The 25,335-nt window shown below is 37.8% G+C and overlaps 1 protein-coding gene across 1 annotated transcript; it reads right to left on the minus strand.

The window, feature by feature from the left end:
* Window positions 1-564: 564 nt before the first annotated feature.
* Window positions 565-25,059, minus strand: CUL5 (cullin 5). Its single transcript, XM_009071644.1, has 18 exons — window positions 24,954-25,059; window positions 22,545-22,644; window positions 21,060-21,236; window positions 17,944-18,085; window positions 15,823-15,968; window positions 15,666-15,746; window positions 14,365-14,458; window positions 10,971-11,101; window positions 10,097-10,204; window positions 9,451-9,515; window positions 7,255-7,387; window positions 6,592-6,723; window positions 5,821-5,944; window positions 4,857-5,032; window positions 4,577-4,738; window positions 3,762-3,880; window positions 2,338-2,461; window positions 565-1,177 (listed from the first exon to the last, which is right to left on the minus strand). Exons 1-18 carry the CDS (start codon window positions 25,022-25,024, stop codon window positions 983-985), a joined length of 2,280 nt encoding a protein of 759 aa, XP_009069892.1. The 5' UTR covers window positions 25,025-25,059; the 3' UTR covers window positions 565-982.
* Between the last annotated feature and the right edge of the window lie 276 nt (window positions 25,060-25,335).

A 25,335-nucleotide genomic window follows, 5' to 3' on the forward strand; every position in this document is an offset into this window, starting at 1 on the left:
CTCTTTCTGGGGGAGTTGTGCATCACTTACTCTTTAATGCATCCAGATATATGTAGTCATACTTAAATATTTGGAATACAAATATTAAATGTACAAGGAAATACACTTAATATTTCTGGTCAGTACAGCAGACCCACCCATGAAAACTGCTTTTAGAGCGAAGCATCATTCAAGAAACCTTTACCTTCTCAAAAAGGATTGTAGCAAATCATCCATCCAGATAAGGTAACAAATAACATATATCCACTTGTTTACAGGAAACAATTTAAAAACAATGATCTCTTGCTTAGGGAAAAATATAACCCATGACTTGGAATTACTTTTGTGTCACTTATGTGTCAATTATTAAAATCCAGTTACTAGATTGAAGCACTGCTCTAGCCAACAGGTTTTAACTGTAACAAATACGTATCAGTTGTGATGCATGTGTTTGTGTCTCTCAAATGTTACTACATAAAAAGGATCAAAGGTGGACAGTACGTTACTCTGTTGATCCAAAACACAAAAGTGAAAGTGCTACTTCTAGTCCTAATTGCATTAAAAAAAAATCCCAAAAAACCAAAACCAAGCAAAACAAAAAAAAAGAAAACCAAAACAACAAACCCAAAACAAAACTAATAGCAGTTCCTCAGTGCATGAATATTTGAATATTTTTTCCTTGTGCAAGTACTGGTCATCTAAAAACCCAAACCTGTATTCTTCCTGGTGGGTATAAATCAAATCTACTTTGAAAAGTTCACAATGGGCTCTTCATGAATGCAAGTTTCCCACAAAACAGCATGCTGTTAAAAGTGTGCAACATGAAGGGAATGCCATCATGCTAGCTGAATGAGATTGGCAAAATATAGTCCTCTGTAAGGTAAGGCAGGGATTTTAATAAGTAACGAAAGTCAAAACAAGTTCTTCTGCAGCACAAACTGTTGCAGCTGTCTGTCCAAGCACCTTCCCATGTCTGTCCTCAGCATCCTGCAGAGTCCTCCAGTTATGCCATGTATATGAAGGTGTTGATATCCGACTCATCTCTTCTGATATATTTGTGCTCTATAAGCCATTCAATTTGCTCTTTTATCATTTTCTTTTGTGGCAAGAACATGTTTTTCAATATTTCTACCAGTTCAGTCTGCAGCTGGGCATTAGTAATTTTCTTCCGCATTTTCATTATTTGGATGATAGCCTCCTGGGGGGCACAAGAGGGAGAAAATTATGGGTGAAGTGACAAAATAAACACAGCATTAACAGGGGGCTCCTGGTAAGGCAAGACAGCAAGGAAATCTGTATTTTTCCTCAAAAATCACATACATGCTGCATTTCTTAGCCTAACAAGAGTCCAAACTGCTTTTACAAAGTTGATAAAGAATGAAGAACTGACAAGTGCAAGAGATAAGACAATTCCAGTCAATAGAGCAATCAAATCTCATACTTAGAGTGTGAATTACTCACTAAAACCAAATGTTCTTACACTCTCTGAGCAGAAGTTGCCATTTCCTAGGTGACTTGTGATATACCTTGTCAGCAGCACATGAAATGAAGCTTAATATCAAACTGGAACTCACGAGGAGTTCTTATTCCATAAACACAGCCAGGCATTAATCCTTCTGCTGCAAGCATGGCCACATCACATGCTACATCAGGTGGTACAATTCACAGTGTGTATGGCCTGGAATCTAATCTGACTCATAGGACAGACCTGAAACTTGAAGGTAAAATGGGATTTTTGGGACTCCACTGCAGGTAATGAATGCCTGAAAAAATTCAGGTTTCTTTAGCACTGTCAGCTCAGAAGATCTGACATGAGTAGGTGACTGACAACTAACCACAAAGCAGGAAGCTGCAGTCTGTACAGCTGAGGTGCACTTTTAAACCCTCCCTCGAAGGAGAAGACTTCTCCAAAAGTCATAGTGCTGTTACTACAGTGTGATCCCATCTCCAAGATGATTCTCTTCATACAGAGCAAAGAGACCTCAAGAACAACAATAGTGTTTGTTCATGGTGGTGGCTCAAGTCAATCAACTTTACCAATCTGCTGCTGCCAGCCACCACTACACTGCTCTGCCTTTGCCACTGGCTTAATATCTGCTTTGTCCTCTTTAAAGATGACCTGGTATTTCAGAACAGGAGGCTGATAACTACACGTGCACAAACACACATGAAAAATCAGGTATTCACAAAGGATCTCAGCCAAACAGAAACAGTAATTTCCAACGGGATTCAAAAGCATTCACTTCATACATCACCACCCGACTGTGGACAGCATGTCATGCCAGCACAACAAATTACAGCAACGATAACACAACGAAAGAACAGGGCAGTTTTACATTCCTCTGGGGGTTCACTTGCCTGGGTTCGTAATATTCTTAGCTGGACTATTCCTTCATTTTCCTCTTCCCGCATTCTCTCTGTGGTAAGTTGCAATCGACCAATCAAATTTATCTTGCCCCTTTTCTGAACTTTAGCGTTTTTTCTGAAAAAGGTGTATTGTATCAAAGTAAGCAAAAACTACACTTCCAATCACGGAATTCCTGACAAACTTATATTACAGCAGCAAGGAGCAGCATCACACATTTACAAGGCTATTAGCATTGCAGCAGTGAGATATCTGGCTGACACATCAAAACTCAATGCCAATGTTTCTGCACAATAAAACCTAAACAATGCTAGTAAGTGTTACAAATAAACCTATCAGCTGAAACTGACGATGTCTGAAGCTGAAAAGTTACCAATACTGTTTTAAAGAATAAAATTTCAGAGAAATATATTTCAATTTAATTATATGAGAACAGGGTTCTTTGGAAGAAGTTTTTACAACAAAGTTCAGGAAACTGGACTAGCTAATATTCCATCTGTCTAGCAGTAAAGAAGGACAAAACCCAACTGTTGTAACAAAGAAAGCTGATGGCATTCTTCAGGGGTTACCCACAAACTTTCTGCACAGTCTGTCTCTTCTGCCACGTCCTCCCATCACTTCTTAAAGCTCAGAATCCTGATGACAGGAATAAACATTATGGCCCTGGACAGGAAACTAAGCCCTGGGAAAGTAGATTTGTTACCTATCCCTTTCTCCACAGATCAGATGTCCAGGTGGTACTGAGAATGAGGCACAGAATCTGAGGTTACTAGCAAGGAGCCAGTTCTAATCATAGCCATTGATAACAGAGAGGTAAAACCCCAAATAAAACATGCTGAACGTAGTATATACCATATAGATATTCTCTCTTTGTATTATCTTACACTCTGAAGGATTTCAAAGCACTGGTAAAAGCCCTGCAATTCTCACAAAGACAATCCTCTCTGGTGAGAGCCACACTAAAAATCCCAGCTTTTGACAGCATACCGTATTATTAAGCAGCTTAATTTCCTTTTATAACTTATCACTCTACTTTTGTAACTCTGTGCATGTGCAATAATCAATACAGCATTCATGCTCTCATTACCCACTGTTCTTCCACAAAATTCATGGGCTCACTGGTAACAGGAACATAACAATGTCTCCAATTTTGCAGCTCGTTGCTAGGTGTTTAAGAAATTTAATTTCACAGAAATCAGAACTACAGAAACATTAGTCTCAAGAGGCTGCTGCAGGTCATCTAGTCCAACCACCTACTTGAAGAATGACTATCACCAAAACTAAGTGAGAACAGGGCAGCAAAGCACATGTCTGAAATTCAATTCTGAAAATTTTCAAGGACAAAGGTTAAGTTAAAGCAAATTCCTTTAGTTAGAAAATAGTACATTGTTATTTGACTTTTCAAACATCATCTTACATTAAACTGAACTCCTGGTTCACCGAGAAGAGGGTTCCTTCTGTAAAGTCTTTGGGTGAATTGACTTGAGGTTCATATAATAAAACCTGACGTTTCAGCTTTGGAAATGCTACAAGAGACTACAGAGAAAAGGGGAGGGGGGAAAGAATGAAAATAAAACACCAGACTTTCTAAATGGAAACAATTACTTTCTAAGAACATAATTCACCGCCGTGCAGACTGTAGCGAGGAAAACGCGTAGCCTTGTTTGGAGCTGCTGGAGGACAACACGAAGACACTAGTAAAACCCGAGAGGGGACACAGTTTACCAAAACACCTGAAATGGGTTAGCATAAGCAAAACCATACAAAGAAGTAAAATACACAAACTCACAGCTACAGAAGCAGTGTTAAGTCTGATTTACGTGATTTCTCTCTTTATTCTTGAGCTAAATAATTATAAGTCTGATAAAGCAAACACTGATGTTATTCTTAAGCAATTTGTATTTATCAGGTGCTACTAATCTCCTAGAATTAGACCAGTCCCACTCCACAAACCACAACCACAACTCTGTGCTTTAGGCAGCATATGGCCAAAAGAATCTTGCTGTTTCCAAAAGCTTGTTAGGCAATAGTGGGTAGAGAGAAGGTGTTAATGCAAAGGCTGTGTGTGCTCAGCAGCAGTGCAAGGAACCAGCATTACAACTGGTTAATTAGCAAGAAAAGCGTTCGCATTTCTGTTACAAAGTGTTATCTGACAGTGCTTTAAAAATACTAATCCAGTATTTCAGAGTACAAAAACCAAGAAGGAATCTGTGTCAAGAGAAAGGGATATACCCATAAAGTCCTCCTAAGTTCTGCATCAGGGAGTTCAGTTGCCAGTTTAAGATTTTCAAAGCTGATCTTCTCTCTGGGTCTTTGGTTCCACGCAAACAGCACAGCTAGCTGAAATGTTGTCACCTCCAAGTCATACTGGCCAACCTCGTTCTTAAATGTGATCTGTGAAGAGGATGAAAATGTTACTCACAAGCCTTTCTGGATCACAAGCTTTCTTACTATTATAAATACACAGAGAGTACAGTCACTGAGGCTGATATGCTGAAAACTATGCACTTACAATTCCGTTGGACATGAGGTGGTGCCAGTGGAGTTTTCTACCACTGTGATTCTTTTTATAAAATTCTTCAACTTCTGGGATGAGATCTTCTAATTCCGTGGGCAGTGACACAAACACTTTTTCAGAACTTCGGGACCAGGCTCCAGCATTTAAAATTTTAATATTCACAGAGTCAGCTGTAAGATGATATTGGATCATATGAATCTCCAGGTATAACAGAGAGAGATAAAATAAAGTGCTTATTTTTCTTCTGCTCTGCATACAATTAGGGAGGACTGAATTGTCAGAAAAAGTCACAGGGTGTCTACCTTACTTAAACAGTAAGGTGTTCTATTTATGCCCCACTGGCTTTCTGCCAGCAACACTAACTGAAATCTGGGGGTTTTTTTGTCATCCTTCTGCAGAGCTCCTTAAGCACTGATGCAGCTTTATAGCTGATGCTTGTAAGTGCCACTCAAGGGTTTTCAGCAGTGGCAGGTCCAATACTGGCTGTTCCTCAGCCTCTCTCATCAGTGAAACTTAATCTCAGAAATGTGATTTAAGCTCTTCAGAGCACGCATCCAGCTTTCCTGCTGGCAGATAAAGGAGGAGCACAGCATGGAGCACTCATGAAGAAGGATGAGGGCATAAAAGAAGGGAGTAGTTCAGGCATACACCTGGTTGATGCTGAGTCAAGCCCCTACTTGCAATTTATCTGCAAGAGTTGGAAGTCTGTATCTGCAAGACTGCTCATAATGAAAACTCACGACAACTCACAGAATGACACAGCTGCAGCATCAACTGCAAGAGAAACCAGAGTCTACAGACACTTCCACTCTAGGGGTAACAGTGCCATGGAGACCATGTTCAACTTGCAGTTGATACATTCTTACCTCAAGACTCAAGAGAACTATTTTTCATATTCTATGTTTCCATATTACATATTTTCATATTTCAAAAATAGCAAATGATTTGAAAACAATACCTGGTAAAGCAAGTTTATTATTTTTGTGCATTTCTTTGAAGGCCTGGTTCAAGTCTTCAGAGACTTTGATATCCTGGAACATTCTAGCCAGCTTGTTTACATAGTCTGCTGGCATTCCCACTTCCTATATAAACAAACAGAACACTAAACTATGACATAGACAACTATGAACAAAAAATTTTATTTTTAAAATAATAAGCTTGAAAAAATTAAGACATCAAAGCACACAGATATCATCACTTTACAGTTCATCTCTAATGTAATATAAAGGTTTTGGGGTTTTTTTGCATGGATCATAAGTAGTTACCCCTCAAGGGCATACAATGATTCTTATAAAGAAATGCAAGTGCTGAAGAACATGTGCATGCATTAGGGAATCCATGAACTCTGAGATTTGAAGGACTGTGTAAGGCATGCAAATAATATTCTAATCTAGTGAATATCTCAAAATTAGAATTGCATCTCAAATTGTTTACATACCTAAACAAGTACACTGCATTTTGCTCATTTGATTATGGAATATAGGAAGCCTTCAGATAACCATATGTGAAGTATTTAAGAATCTATCACCAGCACTGTTAGCCCCCAGAAAAGAGCTAAATTGTTTTACTGCCACAAAGTATTGAGAAAACGGTAAGTGTAATATGCCCTGAGTGGCCTACAGCTTAAGACAACACTGGCCTAAGCAAGAAGGATATCTAAATTCAAGAGTGGGAATGTTAATTACCACAAACACAAGACACAACCAAAGAAAGATGTCATGCTACTTACTCTGAGCCATTCCACCATATTCTCCTCAATTTCGCTATCAGCTGATATATCTAATATCAGACGTCTCGTTAAGTGAGCTTTGTGATATCGCATGAAAACATCTTTATTCTGTACATATTTAAGTACCAAAAGCTGCCAAAAAACAGATTGCAATGTATTTATTTGTACTGTCAATCAGACAAGTCTTTGAATGCTGATCTAATGGCACTGTAGACAAGTGGAAAAAGGCCACCTGATATTGCCTTATGAGCAACTCTGTTGATACTCTCACAGTCACCAAATACAAATCTTTCATAATATTACACCTTCAATTTCTTCATTTGTCAAACATCCAGAAATTCTCTTAAATCAAAAAGACACTGACACTGGTAGATCAGAGTCTTCTGTACTATTTTCTAGGCTAACAGCAGTTAATGTAATACATTTCAGTCTCATATAGGTGTTAACTTAGCATACCAATTTTGTGAACTGACACAGGAGACATGAAACACTGCATGATTTACAAAGGGTTTGAACAGACACACACTTGATAACATCATAAACTCTTTTCCCTATTATTACACCTTCCATAACTATTTTTGAAGATCAAGGCCTCGGCCCACATAAGGAAATAAAACAAATTAATTCTTTAGAATAACTGAGACGTAGAAGGCAGAAACATACCACTTCCTTAAGCTTTGCTTCAATTTCTTCAGAGGTTAGTTTTTTGCTTAGTGGTGTTTTTCTTAGCAACATGTCACAGTAATTAGCAAGAAGCTCAGGGCATTTGGATTCAGGCTGTGTTTTCAATCCAACACTAGAAAAAAAAACATATCTTCAAACCATACAGAATCCTGCTATTCTGGAGTAGTCACACTGTTAGCAAGACAGACCACTCTTTTCCTTGGCAAGGATCCTGGTGATGAATTCATATCCTTGCTAAGCTAGTGAAAAATTAGGGATAACACCCTTTTCTTCTTGAAAGAATAAGTACTACCAAACATTTTCAGACAGCTTCTACAGCTTAATCATTCCAACTGCATATAATTTTAGAACCCTAACAGTGAAGGATAAAGTTGAAACTAGAGTTTGAAACAGCTAAATATTGCATGGCAAAAAGTATTCCAGCAAAAAATTAACAAATGCTTCAGTGAAATGTTTCACTCATCTTGTCAGCATGCTGCAATGAAGTCTCAAGAACAGCCTCGTGCATGACACTTCAGAGACTGCAAAGCTCAACGCATCTACCACACAGTAACAGGGTAAATTTATTTTGTGAGCAGTATGAAGAGTGGACTTGCAGACTAAAGCTGAACAAGAAGATGCTACAGTAGACAGACTATAGCTCCTCCAAAATCATGTAAGTACAAGGTCATGTTCTGAATCTGTGTCTAGACTGGTGAGTAAAACCAAGTTCCACAGACCAATCCCTATTCCTAGAGTCAGATGGCATGAATTTGACTGCTAGTCTCAAGGGACCAAAACTAGCTCAAGAATCCAGTGTTCTTGCTCATCCTCTCACTCTCTTGTCAATTAGTATAGACAGTGCTAACACTTCACACAACTTGTCTTTTTTTTTAACTCATGAAGCAGCTTGCAGGCTAGTGTCTTCTAACATCCTAGAGACCATCTGAAGTACAAGCAGATCACTAGCCATTTGGTTATTACAGAACACTTATTTCATCCACATGCTCCAAGGTATTTCTGAACAGGAGTCTTCAAGATCCTGACAACAGTGAAAAATTACCAAATTCCATATTCCTAGGGTGAATTTAACGGCACAAGTCAAGCAAGATGAAATGCATATGTAGACAACTTGAAAGTGTTTGGGAAGAATAATGCTGTACAGAAGACCACTGCCATCACAGTGGTTTCTAAGAAACCACTAGGCAAGTTTTGCTTTAGGAGTGAAACATTTTGAATGAGGTATTGATTTGGATGCTCCCGGGGAAATGAGAACATTAGAAGAGATCTAAAAAGCTCCTCTACCTTGCCTACATCTATACAAAGTATATAAAGCAGGGATCCAGTCTTTTGTGATGGCATTCCTCTAGTAACATGAAAAGAGCAAGCCTAATCCCTGTCCAGGCTTACCATTAGTCCAAAACTAAATCCATAAAATGAACCAAGACGGTGAACATATATTTATACCTCTAACTAGAAGCAACTAGTGAAAGGGAAGCTGGCAGCCCAGCTACATAAGCTTTGTTTCCATAGTAAATCAGGCTACAAACTATATATAAGCAATCCCAACTACCTAAATATATACAGATTCCTGCTCAAGTGGCACATCACATGGTAAATATTAACAATTAACTGACTGTTACCTTCTCTTGGCTGAGTTAGCAGAGTGGCCACTATAAGCATGGTTCTTCCTCTGGAGTCACTCAGGTCTGTCTAATCTACTGGAACCTGTTTAATCTAAACTGGTTAATCCTGCACCGAAGCAAAAATGTAACAGCCAGACAGGTCATGCTCACAGCTGGCACAAGAGGAGGTGGTAAACAGCTAGTGGATGGTTACACCTTAATCAGCCAGTTATTCCCAGATTCTGCCTCATTTCTCCCCGGGAACTTTGCTGAAGTTGTGGCAGGGTTATATAGCTCAGGTGTTTGGAATTAATAACCCAGGCACGTATTATTAACATCAGCTAACGAAGTGACTCATCAGTATAAAACAGATCCCAAATTACTACAAAGAAATTTGAGTTTAAACTGCCTGCTATTCACTGATCCACTTCCAAGTGAAGTGTCTGACCAGGGGTCAATAAGCAATCTGAAATTCCATAATGCAAATAACACAAAGCCCTTTGAAACACAGAGTTACACCCTGAAGAGATATGTTAGAAGCCCTGATTTGCATAAATTTTATATGGCTTACCCCTTTTGCTTCAATGGCAATTCAAGTTTAAATATTGTAGCATCATTCACAACTGCTTTGTATGCCTGGAAAAAAATAACAGATTATTGGTGCTTCACTCCATTTCTCTAACATATGAATTGCAAAGATTTTTATCTCTTTTTACACTGCTGCGACATGAAATTAATTTGATTTTTTTTTAATTAGCCCAAAGCCTGCACATTTGATTTCCAGTTTGAGAGTTCAAATTCTATGACTCAATGTTTGGCCTTTTCCTCTTTGCCATTAACATACTAGTTTTCACTAAACAGCAACTTAGGAAGGGATTACACAGAGCAGGTTGCATGTCTGAAGTCATGAAACAAACATGCAGTAAATTCCAAACACAAATTATTCCTGAATCAGATAAGGTTCTCAACACAAAGATCATCTTCTAATGTGCTCTATATTACAAAGCTGAACACATGCAACTCTATGCAGGACTACAACCAAAATTAAAAGCTAATCAGCTTGTAGTAAGTTTCATCGATATTTTATTCTGCATATTTACTAGAGCAAGAACAGTGTCTAGATTTAACAGTGAATGGGTGTAAGTATTCCAGAGACATCATAATATGAATTACAACAATTCTTACACTGCAAACAAATGCTCAGCAGAAGCACATACCTTATCTCTTGCAGTAAGAAATCTTGGATCATCTTGAAAAGCTTCTTTAACCAACTTACTAAACCGATTAAACAGTGTGAGCAATTGCTCTACATATTTCTCAGAATCCTAAAGAGGCAGAAATAAAAAAACAACCAACTGAGGCTCCACAGAATTCAGTGTGAGTTTACAAGTAATTCCCTGATCTGTAACAATGCCATAACCTCAAGCCTGCATACTGTGAGTATGCATTTTATCTCTGCCCTCTGCACTGAAGAGCTCTACAGCATGGAAGTGTAAACACAGACTTACAGGATAGTGTATCCAATATACTAACACATATATATACAAACACACACACACATGAGAAACATGTAACTTTCAAATATTGTACAAAAACTTTTAAACTAAATAAAGTTTTGAAGGACCAGTAAGAGACACATGCTAATTTGCTGCAAACACTTAGGCCTCCTAGACCCATAGAAAAAAGATCATAAGAAGTTCAACAAGAATAGTGGGGCAAAAAACCTTCCCATATCAACACTGAACAACCACTCTTAGATTGAAGGCAAATTTCAAATTTCAACAGGAAGTTAGAATTCTGGAAAAACTGATTAGCCTTTTTAATTAAGATGCCAACACAACCTTATCATAAGCATCCCATGCACTAAATTTATAACCTTTTCTTTACTGCAAATTCCCTTTTTAAAGCTACAACTGAAAATGTGAAGAAAAAAAAAGTTATCCTAAGGACATGTAAAACTTTCAATGTATCAAAATTTGATTTTTAAACATTTAAAAAAAAATTCCATTTACATTTGTCCCATGAATAGACAATATTTAACTTCTGCAAAGCTCTTTTCATTGTCATTTTACTAAGAAACAATACACTTACAGTAGTAATAGTTTCAGCAGCTGCTACCATGTCTGCAAGTCCAGCACTAACAATGTGTTCTTCCAAGTCCTTCAACATAGGCTCTATGCCATTCGGAACTTTATCCATCAGTGAAAACATTAAATGCAACTCTGAAAGATACAAATACTCATGAAGGCACCAGGCAAAGACATGTACAAAACCCAAATATACTGCATTTCTGCTAGGGAGATTTTAAGTGGAACACTAAATATGTAAAGAACAGATAATCCAATTCAGCTCTTTAAAAAGAAAGATGTTTTGAGTACTGTTCTAATTCTGGTCCCACAAGGAGATTCCTCTGAAGGTAAAAAGATATTTATTGCAACATAATATTTGCTTATGTATATAATATCACAAGCTTGAATAAAACACCCTAAAAAACAATGGCAAATTGGATTCAGTACAGGTTGTCAATGTAACTGCCTTAAAATCCCTGGCCAAAATGGGTCTCCCTCAGTTGAAAGCCTACAGGAGTTTATGCAGGAGATTGTATGGAATCAAGACATACTTTTATTTTAACTTAAAGCCAAACAGAGCTCTCCTTGTGTATCTTCCAATACCATCTACAATGTTTTGTTTTAATTAAAAGCATGCCAAATTCTGAAGCAGCTAAAACTGACAAAGGCAAACAGTGAATCTTTTTCCCAAAAGACTTTACTTAGTTTGTCTGAAAGTCACCAGTTCAAAAACTTCAACAAGTGATGTGCTTTGTGTACTTGTTGTGAAGGTATTTCAACACTGCTGAAATAAAAAAAAACAGTACTGAAACATCAATAATAATAATCTTGACAAAGCTGTCCACAAAGAACACTGGGATTAAGGTCACCAGACTGTTCTAGAGAGGCCACAGAGATTTGAACTCAACACAGCAAAGGACTCTCTTTAATGAAGTAGAACAAATCAATCATGGAGACTGATTCTTTTTTGACAGAAAAAAAATTTATAGATTTGCTTAGTTCCTCAGTGTTATATCTACTTTGAAACAGGAAAAGTCAGAGGTTCTGCGTTTGTCTTGTCCTCCACAATACTTTTGTCAGCAGACATCAAGATCCTGCCACCACTGAGGATGAAATATGTTATCAACTACTGTATCTCAACAGCTGCTGCAGAATCAAATAGAAAAACAATGCACATAGGGGAACAAAACCCCTTTTAGAACATACCAATGCTAACGAAAAAATGGAAACTACAAACAACCTGCAGTAAGAACATGCAATGCTACTGGAGACACATCACAATGGGCTAAAAGACAGGATTTCAGGAACCAGAAAAAAATGGAGTCAGTGGCATTCTCAGTGCAATTTAGATCTACTGTAAGTGATGGCAGCACTGTTTTACATAGAATAAGTCTAGAAAGCTCAACTCAGCTTTTACTGGATCTTTTAATCTGTACTTTTAAAAAGGGTAAGAAGCAGGAAGAGATGGCAGAAGAAGAAAAATCATAAAACGTATTAAGCATCACTGTTTCTGTAAACTAGTGATGGCATGAATAATTCAAGAAAAAAATTAAGTGGTTTCTCCTAAGCATCAGTGGCAAAGGAAGACTCCAGGTGCATCCCTGAAACTGCAGGAATCCATAAAACCCCCCAGATTCTTCACAGACACATTTCAAAGAAAACCAAAAGGAGTATTTGACTGCAATTTCTCTCAGAATACGTTCTGACACTGAACAGTAAAGAAATCCATATTGTAGCTCTTGGGGCACTTAAAGGCTGCTTTCATTCTGTATTCATAAAAACCAACTGCACTTTTTATTTGTTATGATGAAGCACTTCAAGAACAAAATTTAGGCCTCCCACCCCCAACACCATAAGCAAACAAAACCACACTAAGTCAATTCTGAAGTCTTTGCAAGCTATGACATATTTGCTAGCTTTTAGTTGGAAAATATTATTCCTTCCTTCTTTTGCACAGCATGTCAAGATCAAGTACTTAATGTAACAGAGTATTTGACAGTAGTGCCCAGCTCATCGCCAAAGAAACCGCCACCAGTCCCTTTTTGTCAGTGCTACTTAATAAAGAAAACATCACTGAATTCTCTGGGGCAAATAGTATCAGAACATCACATGCATAAGCACAGTGCAGCAGAGAATACTACCAGATGTATATATTACTATGTATAGCTCCAGTCTAATTATCTTTCAGTCATCTGCACCTGCAGTCTTCATTAAAGCATTTGAAATGGTTCTTATGTACTAAACGGAAGTATTTTGCAACCAAGCAGTATCCCAGGGCAGACACAGCCACAAGAGAGGACTGTGTGAATATTTCAACAGGCTTCTAAAGGAAGATGCCCTGGCTGCTGCAGATGAAACCTTCTGAAGCTCTGCATAAGCCTCCTGTAGTCTCCCAAAGGCTGTAACATACACTCTTAAGAAGTTTCGCAGCTTTCTACATTTAGTTCTGGACCACTGCCAGAAATCATGCTGCTAGATGAACAGATCAGTATGACATAGTTTTGAGGTCAGATATTTGCTGAAACGCTAGCTTTAGAAGTGAGCATTTTCTATGATATCCTAAGTCATAAAACAGTTTTCACATTTCCGTAGAAATAAAAACTTTGTAACGCGTTAGTAAATATTCCCTGGCTGCAGGACATGGAAACTTCAAAGAAAAATTAACCTGTGATTTCAGCTTGTATTTTTTTCAGTTTCCTTACCTGAATTACAACATTTTAGTGACGTATCTAGTTTGTTTTATCACACAGGACCAACAGAAGACTTCTGAATCAAACTAACCTCTCCACTTCTGGCAGCGCAGTTAAAAGAACTTCTGAAACCTTTAAAAAGGCACTGCAGAGCTAACTTTCAGTACTCACACTGACCTACTGGCCATAAAACCAGATGAAAAGCAGAGATTTTGTTCATTTGACCTACTGGTCCTGCACCAACAATCAGAATAAGAAAAATTTCTCCCTTGTCTTTCAGAAAAAAAGCTTTGTATAGAGATGCTTCACTTTTTTTCCAGGTGTAAGGGGCTGGCAGGCGTGAAATGAAGGGAAAGTGTTTCTATCTGAAGTATTTAAATACAAAGTAAAGACATGTAGCATTTACCAAAGTTGGTCAATATGATGAAAGTAAGTGTAGGAAACAATAGGGAAAACAGAACACAAAATATTCTTTTAAGTAAGATGAGACCTATCCACTCATTCAAATTAGGGTACTGTACATACAGATTTCAGAAGTGATAGAATAAACAACTAAGCAATGATGGTCATTTTTTGTGGGCTACAACTGCTCATGTGCAGTAATATTTTTCTACAAAACACTGCTCTCATCTATTAAAAACAATAAATTGATATATCTACACACAAGTCTATTTTTATGCAGTTGATGCTGGGTTCATCCTGCACTGTTCTCGAAGCTTCACTTACTTTCTGTTTCATTTCGTTTGATCATGCCTTGGCATTCGGCTAAAATAGTCTCTTTAAAAGACGTCACCAGGGCATTGACGCAGCACTCCATTAGCTGAAACATATCAAACACAGAATTAGCTCATGTAGCCATCTGAACACCCAAGTGTAGTGTGTCTCCAGTCTGCTATGACACAAAATCTAGTCTGTCCTCAACAGCTAGCTCTATAAAATAATTCATTCACTGATTCATAAAAGTATGTGCAGTTTGAATAGAATCTATACAGAAATCGTATTTCTTCAAAATGTTTAGGTTAGCAAATGTGATAAACTCTTCCAAACCATTATTAGCTTAGTATTTCTGTTGTCTCTTTTCTCCCAAGGGAGCCACCACTTTTGGAACACCAACTACCCTACTTCGTTTCCAAGTATACATCCAAGGGCTAAGAATAGTTCTCATTCCAGCACACCCTATTTGGACCAGCCTGGCTGACTTGAGCAAGGCACTAGATCTAGAACAGAAACTGCTTGTACATGTCAGGACCATCTCTCTTTTGTCAGCCTCTTTATACAGGTTACAATTTATAGCTGTGCAAAATGAATGATTCACAGCTTAACAAAAGGCACAAAGCACATTTTGATCCACTGAAAAAAATGATCAGATTTAAAAGGTATTTCTATAAAATAACCTGTTTACTGAAGTAATTTCAAGGCAGACAATTATGAACTATTCATTGCAGCTAAATCTTCCTCCAGAATCTGAATTGTATAAAATATTGCTCAAGGGGGGAGAAGGGGGAGAAAAAGAAATAAACATCGTTTCTATTAAATGGCCATATTTCAGCCTAAGCAGAAATCTATTACAGTTTCAATGAAATTTCTATTGCTCCTTTTGACTGCAATGAACAACAACTCATTCAGGTATTCTAAATGAGCACTGAGAAACCCTTTGCCTAACAGATTGGCCAGTTTATTTTCAAACATAATTCTCATCCACTGTCAAGCATAGGGGGGAAAAAACCCATACCTGACTCAAAACGAAAGAGCAAAAAGCCAACCTGAATAAAAACCTGCCCTTCAGTTTGAACTTTTGATCTACATGTACCATTAAAACACCTGCAGAAATTGTAGACTACGAGACTGGAAAGTAATACAGATTTTTGCAAGAAATAACATAATGTGTGATAAAAAAAACATAAAATAAACAGTTTCATATAAATTTACTGCTACCAAATAATATTGTGAGACAAAAAAAAACCCCCTGCAATGTAATAATACCATATAAAGATGAAATACACAATTTTTCTACACATTATACTCACTGCTTCTACAGAGTTACATTCACGTCTTGTTTCTAAATATCGTAGTGCTCTTTTCTCTTCTTCCTTTAGTTTAGCATCTGCCTGTGCAAAAGTAGAACAGCAATCATTTTAAGCACTAACACTTTGAGAACAAAGCTACAACAGAACTTTTACTTACATATTTCATATAATTCTGTACACCATTTTGTTGTAAATAAGAAGGAGCCTGAGTTCTATAAAATCTCTCTGTTGAATCCAAATATGCCTTTTCAAAGTTATCCCGATATATCTGAAGTTTATCTTCAGGATTAGAACAAAGGTTAACTGCAAAGAGAAAGTCCAAACTTACTCTCAAATCTTATGTGGAAACTTATGTGGCTAATAATAAGCAAATCTCAATGAGAGAGTGAGACTTGTATTAAAAGGCTGCATTGAACAGTTTGAAGTATCTGATAAAAGCACTCTGATCACAAAAAGTAACCCAATTTGTCCAGTCTTTGCTCAAAAAAACATTAACTATAGGGAACTGGAAAGAACCACATACTTAGATCCAGCACATTCAAACATACTAACCATAAATACACATGCGACTGCAAAATTTTAAGTAAAGCAAACATGCTTAGCATAATGCCTAATAAAATGGAAAGCTCTCCACCTGACTGAGCAAAAGAGCTTTCCTTGGATGCTGTTCTTAGAATCACAATGTCTTCATTCTAGACTTTTTTTTCCTGTTTTACAAGAATGGAGACAGTGAGCTTATTGCAGTGCTTTGCACTATCTGGAAAAGAGTTTCCACTTTCCTCTCAGCTGTCACAGAGAAATAAATAGTCATTAAATGGAATTCATAACTGGACATCTATAAAGCCAACAGAGACTGTTAGCCACAAGCTGAATTCAACAGTCTGCAAAGCTTTGAAAATCAGCAGGCAATGGTGAAATGTCATAAAGGTTTCAGACATACAGATCTGTTTTGCAAAGAGAAAGTCTAAAAGTCTTAGGTGCAGTTGGTTTAGGATAATGAATCATGTCTGCATGGCCAGGCTTTGGTACCAGGGCAGGGGCTACAGTGGAGGCTTCTGTGAGAAGCTGCTAGAAGCTTCCCCCATGTCCAACAGAGCCAATGCCAGTGGCTCCAGGATGGTCCCACCACTGGCCAAGGCTGAGCCAATCAGAAACGGTGGTAAAGCCACTGTGATACTATTTAAGAAGGAGAAATGTTATTGCACAGATGTAATTGTAGCCAGAGAAGAGAGGAGTCAGAATACATGAGAGGAACAACCATGCAGACACCAAGGTCAGTGGAGAAGGAGGAGGAGGTATCTTCAGGCACTGGAGCTGAGGATCCCCGTAGCCTGTGGCGCAGACCGCGGTGAAGCAGCTGTGCCCCTGCAGCCCATGGAGGTTAACAGGGTGCAGAGATTCACCTGCAGCCCGTGGAGGAGACCCATGACAGAGCAAGTGGATGCCTGAAAGGAGGCTGTGACCCCATGGGAAGCCCATGATGGAGCAGGCTCCTGGCAGGACCTGTAGACCCATGGAGAGAGGAGCCCACACTGGAGCAGGTTTCCTGGTAGGACTTGTGACCCTGACAGGGACTCAGGTTAGAGCAGCCTATTCCTGAGGGACTACACCCTGTGGAAAGGGACCCACACTGGAGCAGTTCATGGAGAACTGTGGCCTGTAGGAAGGACTCACGTTGGAGAAGTCCATAGAGAACTGCCTCCTGTGGGAGGGACCCCATACTGGAGCAGGGGACGGACATCTCTCCTGGAGAGCAGCTGCAGAAACGACGTGTGATGAAGTGACTAACCCCCATTCCATGTCTCCCTGTGCTGCAGGAGGGGAGGAGGCAGAGCTCAGGAAGGAGGGACAGGTGAGAAGGTGTTTTTGTTTTATTTCTCATTATCCTGCTCTGATTTTGATTAGTAATAAATTCACTTAATTTCCATAATTTGAGTCTGTTTTGTCTGTGACGGTATTTGCTGAGTGATCTCTCTTCAAACTGTCTGAAGAATCCGAAACAGTATGTAAAGGAGTACAAAGTTATATCTGCAACCCCAAAAGGCCAAAAAGTAGTTTTGTCTCTTTGAAAACAAGGATTTTTCAGTAACTGATACACCTGTAAATCACTTAGAGCTGAAGATTACAAACAGCATTGAATTGGTATCATGTATTCACAAGAACAACAACAACAAAAAAATCAATACAAAATACTGAGATGATAATTCCAACCCGACCCCACAACTGCCAACTTTGTATGAAAGTGAGAAGGCAACAGATCAGTCTGTGCAAGACATACCATATGATTCCCGAACTCCAATAACGAGCTGAGAGTCAAAAGCTTCTCCTAGTCTTTCCGCATGAACTAGCTTCATTGCACTGTCCTGAAGTCTGTTTTTTATATTGGAAAATATGGATTCATTCCACGTGTCTAGCATGAGCTGTGTGTCAGGAAGAGAAAAAAATACAAATCCTGTCAGAAAGGTACACACAGGCCTAAGCTTGCGCAAAAGAAATACAAGAGTTCTGAAACAGAAATGAAGCAATTTATAATGGAATTTTCAGGTCACATACAGCAGTTCAGCTACATTAGAACTCCATCTTGCTCTGAGCTTGTGATAAATGTAATATTCAGCTTATATTCCATGCTTACTTTATGTAATTGGACAGCTAGGGGAATCAGTCTTTAATGCAAGTATTAACCCCATAATTCTGTATTATTTCTACAGTAATCAGGCAAGTAACTTTTCCGGCAATGCAATGCGTCAAGAGTTGCAGTATCAGGGGGCACTTTTGAGCCAAACATCCAAATATAGTTCACTATCTGGCAGGTTCAGTCTTAGACAACCCTAAAAACTCACCACCACAGTTTGTAAAGAAAATACTGATGGTTTTGGATTGCATTTAGCTAACAATAAAGTTCAATATGGGAGTAATGCATATGTAATTTCTAAAAAACTCCACATCTCATCTAAGCACTGCAAAGTTCTGAAATTAGTTATGGAGGCTCCTGTCAAAATTGTCATCAGTCAATAGGTCCCTTTATATTTCACTGTGTGATTTATTTATCTTTGGTGATTGCTACAGACGCTGCTCCAAATGCACTGCACTTCACCTGACCACCATACCTGTGCCCACCTAAGCCCCACTAGATGTTGAGTAGGGAATACTTGAAGCATGCTACATGTTGGCTTTAAAATACAAGTTACCTTTAAAATGCAAGTTAGTTGGGTTTTTCTGCCTGTAGACACGGGATCTGGCTCTTTCTATATGCCACTGAATACCTAATGAAATTATGCCAAAGCTTAAAAGGTAAGTTTATCTATTCTATCCAACTCAGGCTCAGTCATTGCTTTAGAATAAGGCTCAAAATTCCACTATCTACAAACTTGGCAGTAACTGCCATGAACATAATTTAAGCACGATAATTGCCAGTCTATACTGGCAGTGGAAAGCAGTCTGGAAACAAAATTTACCAACTCAAACTTTACCTTGTGACTGTGAATAAGGTTGCTAAAAACGAGCTTAGGATAACCTGATACCACTGTATAGCAAAGTCAATAGTAAAGATTAGATGATCTTATTCCATTCTTTGTAGATTTTAGATTTTAACATAGCAAGCACCTATAGAAGTCAAGTATCCTTTCAAGAGAGTTAAGTTTACCATGCTTTATTCTTAACTTCTCCATAACTGTCTCTCAATTTTAGCTAAATTTCCATTTCTGACACTTAAGTCATGTGTTGGAAGAGAATGTTTAAAACACTGGAACATTCTTAGAAGCAAAGCTTTATTTATGCTTCCTCAATTACTTTTTTCATTATTTTAACTTTATTGATATAAACATTATGTCACCCTGTGCTATTATAGAACTAGTTTACAAGAGCTGAAATGAGTAAAAACTGGAGAGAAAAAAACACCGAGATAATGTCAAGCAACCTGGCAAGCATATTAACAACCGTGTTATGTCCAACTCTTTCTAGACATTATGGATAGAGAAGTTTTATCAAGATACTTGAATGAAAACAGATATATCATTTTGAGTGGCAATATGAAGAACTTCTTAAGCATGGGTAAAGTTTTCACAAGGCACTTTAGAAAACTAGAGAATAATGCCAGAAACAGGGAATGACCTTCAGCAGTGAGTATGAGATAATGAGGTAGGTTGAAGACCCTGGGCCAGTTATGAGCTGGTCCTAACTGGGCTGCACATGAGAGACAAGACACCTCCATCAGCTTCAGTCCTGATCAAAATCTGAATTGGTAGATACCAGTTCTTTCTCCCAGATTCTCCTCACTACTTTGTCCACTCCACCTTGTTTTTGCTTCAATTTCTTAGTTCTCCTTCCTCTGCATAAAGCAGAGTTAAGAGTTCAAGTCTGCCATATCTTGGAGCCTAATAAGATCACATGCTTTCTCCAGCAAACAATGAAAACTGAAAAAGTAACTTGAGGTAGTGTAGTGATTCCTCTTTCTTGATGTTCTCTCTTCCTTTTCTTCCAGCAGTATAAAGGATAAGATGTCAAAGTCGCAGCAAAGAAAGAAATCTTGTCCAAAGGCATTGCAACTATTTTGCTCTTCCCATCCTGGAGATAGGGGAGCAGTTAAAATAATCTCCTGTACCAAATGAAAGGCTGCTGAAGAAATTTCATTTAAAAAAAAAGGGATAATGAATGATGTTAAACTAAAGGACTTAACACTTTAAAACTGATATGCTCCATTTTTCTTATAGTAAAAGACTAAAGCAATTTCAGGGACCATTATTCATGGCACTCAGAACACTGAGCACTCCATACCCAAAACCATAGACTTTCCTTACGTGTTTGACATGAAAAGATCGTATTCATGAGACTCTACATGTCCAGTCTTTTCTCTGATATGACTGACAGTTTGTATAAAAAAGGGGAAATCAGGAGATCAATAGCTACGTTTAACTTAAAATGACAGTATTTAATTGGTCATTTATAAAATACAGAGATATGCCCCAGTTAGGATTTCAGCCTAGGGATATAAACTAGGAGCAGAAAAACTACTCATTTATATATATATCTGGGTGAATATATTTGCTACTCACAAATATAGCAAAAGTAGGTGAATGAAAAACTGTTTGCCATTCCAGGATCCAAACCATAACTAAAAACCAAAATAAAACTCACCAAAACCCAAACCCCAACAGAAAAGGGCTTTCATCACATGAACAAAACTGTTAACAGCCAAAGCAAAACTGAAGAAACAGAGTGAAACTACTGTGGAAAGAAAAAAAAAAGTTGCAGGGTTGTTCTTACCCTCACACTGAAGCAAAGTCATAGGTCACGTTACACGACTGGTGTGATTTCATCTTCAGCTACAGAATCCCTTCAGTACTGTTACTGTAGGCAGAACAGTGAGCAACAAAGCTCTTAACACCTATCACTTACCTTTCGAACAATACTGTCTTCTACATTAGACTTCTTGTTGCTGCCCTGCTTGCCCATTAAAGTAATCTCTAATTGACAAAATGGCTTGGGCAAAATATCACACTGCGTGAAGAACTTGCGCCACTCCACTATATATGCTTTTAGCAAAGCTGTGTCGTCTTGATGACTCAGCACTCTCTGGAGGAGGAGGGGAGAAGAGGAGGTAATTTATAAACAGAGTTATGCACAAAACATGGGCTGACTTTGCTTATACTGGAAATAGCTCCCCATATAAAATTCAAATGCACAGATATACCAGAATAAGAAAGTCTACATATTTAAAGTGCTATTTAGTTTATGGAAGTAGTTATGGTGCATGGGTCATTTCTACAGGGGAAAGAAAGATAACAGCAAACAAGTAGTCAGTAAGTTTAAATTTTCCAAGTTAACCTTTTTTTGCCTTGTAAGTCATGTGCAAGCTAAAAATATTAAAACCTTTGATCTAAAGGCATGTACTGGTACAACCATAATAAAAATAATAAAACAAAAATTTTAATTCAATGGCATCTACTAACTTTTCATTAGACCCAGATAGCTAGTTAATGTGTATTTTATTAAAGCCTGGAAACTACAGCTGCACTGTACAATGGCTATCGTAATGCCTCAAAACCTGCCCTCAAAAAACAGCCAACACAGACCAAATCAAAGGGCTCAGTTCAGCACAGCATTTATGCATATAACCAAGTAAGCTGTGGAACTTAAAAATCAACATTTATAGGCCTGGTTATACAAAGGCCTCTACAATAAACTATTTTCCTTTAAGCAAAGCCTTAGTGGTTTAAATCACTTCACTAAGAGATTTTATAGACTTTCATTTTCTCCTTTCCAATTTTTTTTTCAATTTCATAACAACCCCCTCTTTTCAATCCCTTTTTACAGAAAACATCTTTTGCTCTGTGTTTCACAAACACAAAAATTTCCTTTGAATCTCTTGACAGCTTCACTCAATTGGAGAGAAGCCCATAAAACTGGACAGCTCAGCTTGCTGAGTTGGTAGCACAGATATTTGTAGTATGCCATACATATGGCTTATTTTCAAGCTGTCCATGAACATGTCAGCAGAGCACTGAAGCTATATAAACAATTTTCTTTTTTTTCAGACAGTAATTTCTTATGGAAAATTCTGCCTCAAGGAGTTTTCGAGTGGAAGAAGATTCCATAAGTACTGTTGGATAAACAAAAATAATGCTGTGTTTGGGGTTTTTTAATGTAACACAAAAAATCACTGCCCACCCCTGCTTCAAGGACTGAAGAAAACAATGAGCCAAGGCAAATGCTCGAGGCTAAGTCTTCTTCTCAAAAGAAGCTTGCAGTGTAATTATGACCTCCAGAACATCACAAAATTTCAAACAGCAAAAGCAATGCATTTAGACCCAATGGAAGTCAGAACTATTTGTTTACTTTTTTAGCAATATGAATAGAAGTTATGAAATGTTAAGAACTTACTGCTTGTGCCTGTTTAATAAAATCAAGGATGTCTTCCTTCAGAGCCTGATGGATTTTAGCTGGACCTTTATCATCCCACAAGCAAACTGCATGTACATCTCTAGAAAACAATTTATCCACCATTTAGTAGCAGCTACTCAAATTTTAATGCTGTAATGTATGAGGATTAAACAGTCATAATTTCACTATGTCTAAGAAATTAATACACTTTTTATCTGTTGTTGTCAAACAACACACAGTCAGATCGCAATGACACATGTGAGAAAACATGTCTGGGGAAGAGACTGAAGCTTTAAGAAAAGTCCTGGAAGCAACTAACTGCAGCCTACCTAGCAGAGGTCAAGAAGGAGGTGTGTAAGACACTTCCGTTTTCAGTATCTATTCAATAATCCTTACTGAATTAAGGACAATTTTTACATTGTTTCTTTGAGAAAGATAGAAATCACCTGCCAGTAGCAGCATTACCACTCAGCCCATACTATTCTAAAATACTCTCATTAACATGCAGCCTTCACTGACAGTTTCACAATCCAAGCACTGCAACATCCTTGTGCTAAAAAGGAAACAGACCTTCCTCGTAAGAAATCTGAACTCAGAGGCATCAGGTAATTTAAAGGACAATTTAATTAGTTTAATAAGATCACTTAGATGCTTCATGGCAGTGGTAGCATTTTAAAGTGAAATCTTACTGCAGAAAAGCTACCAAACAGCAACACAAAGCAAAAGTCTATTACTGAGTTTTAATCAACAACCAAATAAAATTTTTCTTAGCTGACAGCCCAGCAAGTGTAACTTAATTCCTACTCTTTCCATACTGAAGACTGAAAAAAGCAAGTTACACTCCTAACCATACATCACACATAACGTAGCCTAGCAAGCCTTTTATTGGCTCATTACCATCCTCTGGCTTTTCTTCCACTTTTCAGTCCTAAGGCCACATCTCTGCAGGAAAGCAGCCATATAACCTGAAGTTATTAACGTGCTCCTATTAATTCAATGCACTTATTTCAATACACAAGCAGCTCTTTCAGTTTAACTTAAAGGACAGAAGTTGCAAGGTAAAAATGTCCTTTGACACAGATCAAAGGTGCTGGCTCAGGATTTACACAGGTCTACCCAACTGGTGAGACTTACGCAACGTTCACATGCAGAAAAGGTGTTACTGTATTTAGAATCCCAATGTTCCCTGACAGCAGTGACAAAAGCAATACTGGATAATTATACTCAAAGGGCAGGTAGAAGACACCTACGGATTTTGAATTTTTATTAAGAAGATTAACAAAGAGCACTGTCCAAACACATGAACCTAGGAGAGTGGGATCCTTTCCCTCAATAGCCTTAATTCGCCATGAAGTTACCCAAGTTCTAGTCAATAATTCAGCTACAAGAAAAATAATAAATAGAACATTTCAATACAGTGCAGAATTATTGAACTAGTTAATAAAAATTAAAGCAATGACTTGGAACTCAATTTGTACCTTAACCTATACCGTGTTTCTGGCAACCACTACAGAAGAGACACCATAAGATATTAAAACCCATTTATGATAAACTGCTGATCCTTTTGGGTAGCAGAAAAGCATGACAGGTACAGTAAGATGGTGTAATAAGAATCACACCATCCTCATCGAAAAGAGCAATAAAGGCACAGACTGCAACAAGACTGCACTTGAGTAAAAAATACTTTTGTGACAGATTTTAAAAAGCAGAATAGTCTGCAGATTTAAACTGCAACTGTATTTGAGGGAAAATAACTCCCTTGGGACAAAGACTATTTTAGATATACTTCCAACATCTCTTTTGTAACTCATTTCCATGTTATGTTGGCAAAAATGACATGAGGAAGAAAAAAATCATCACGTAACAGGAATCAACTTCTGGTGTTTTGGAAGGAGGAAAATGGCAGGGCTTCTAGAAAGTACATTGATGCGAACATTGTCTGAAAAATATCATATATATATTTTATACATATATCTCATTCTTATGGTGTAAAACTATTCAAATTATACCCGTTAAACTGCACCACCCTGTTACTTCAGTAGCATTCTTAAGTTATTTTAGAAGACAGCCATTCAAATCAGAATCATTTAACATTCAGCAAACTGCCTTTAAACAAACTTACTGACAAAGCAAGTAAACATTTTCTCTCTAATTCTACTAAAAGGTTTGTGGGCAGGTATAAAACTTGCTTACTAAGAACAGCAGAGCTTTCGACTTCAGCTGACCATTCTCCATCCTGTTAGCAAAGATCTGAATCTCAGCAAAACTCTATTTTGCACATTTACAGTGATGTAGGCACACTTACCACTTCATAAAAGTTAAACTAATACTTTTGTTCTGTACCAGGAGTAGTACAGTAACTGTATTCCCATTATGCAGAAGGATGTAAGGTACTAAGAAGTCACTTACGAAAACAGATCGAACCATTGCTGTTTTGTGACAGACTCCTGACGAAGAAGTTTCAGAACAATTGGGCGCATGAAATCCCATTTGTCTTCGAACTGAAGTGAACCTTTATTCTAGAAGGAACAACAAAAAAAACCTTGTTAATAAACCAGTTGCTTATTTTAAGTTATCTGTAAAGACTGCAGTTTCTACAGTTAACATAAAAATATTTCCTTCTCAGAGATGTCCCTCACAAGCTGCATTTGTCCCATTTGTCAGCTGCAACACCATTGCTGAACAACATTTACCACAGTAAGCATCACTTTTAAAAGTGACAGAGCTATTAACTGTTTCAAAGAGAAGCAGACAAAAACTTCTGCATCTATTGCTACAGTGCAACAAGTTC

The sequence above is a fragment of the Acanthisitta chloris genome, unplaced genomic scaffold, assembly GCF_000695815.1.
Source record: "Acanthisitta chloris isolate BGI_N310 unplaced genomic scaffold, ASM69581v1 scaffold4633, whole genome shotgun sequence".
Lineage (NCBI taxonomy): Eukaryota > Metazoa > Chordata > Aves > Passeriformes > Acanthisittidae > Acanthisitta > Acanthisitta chloris.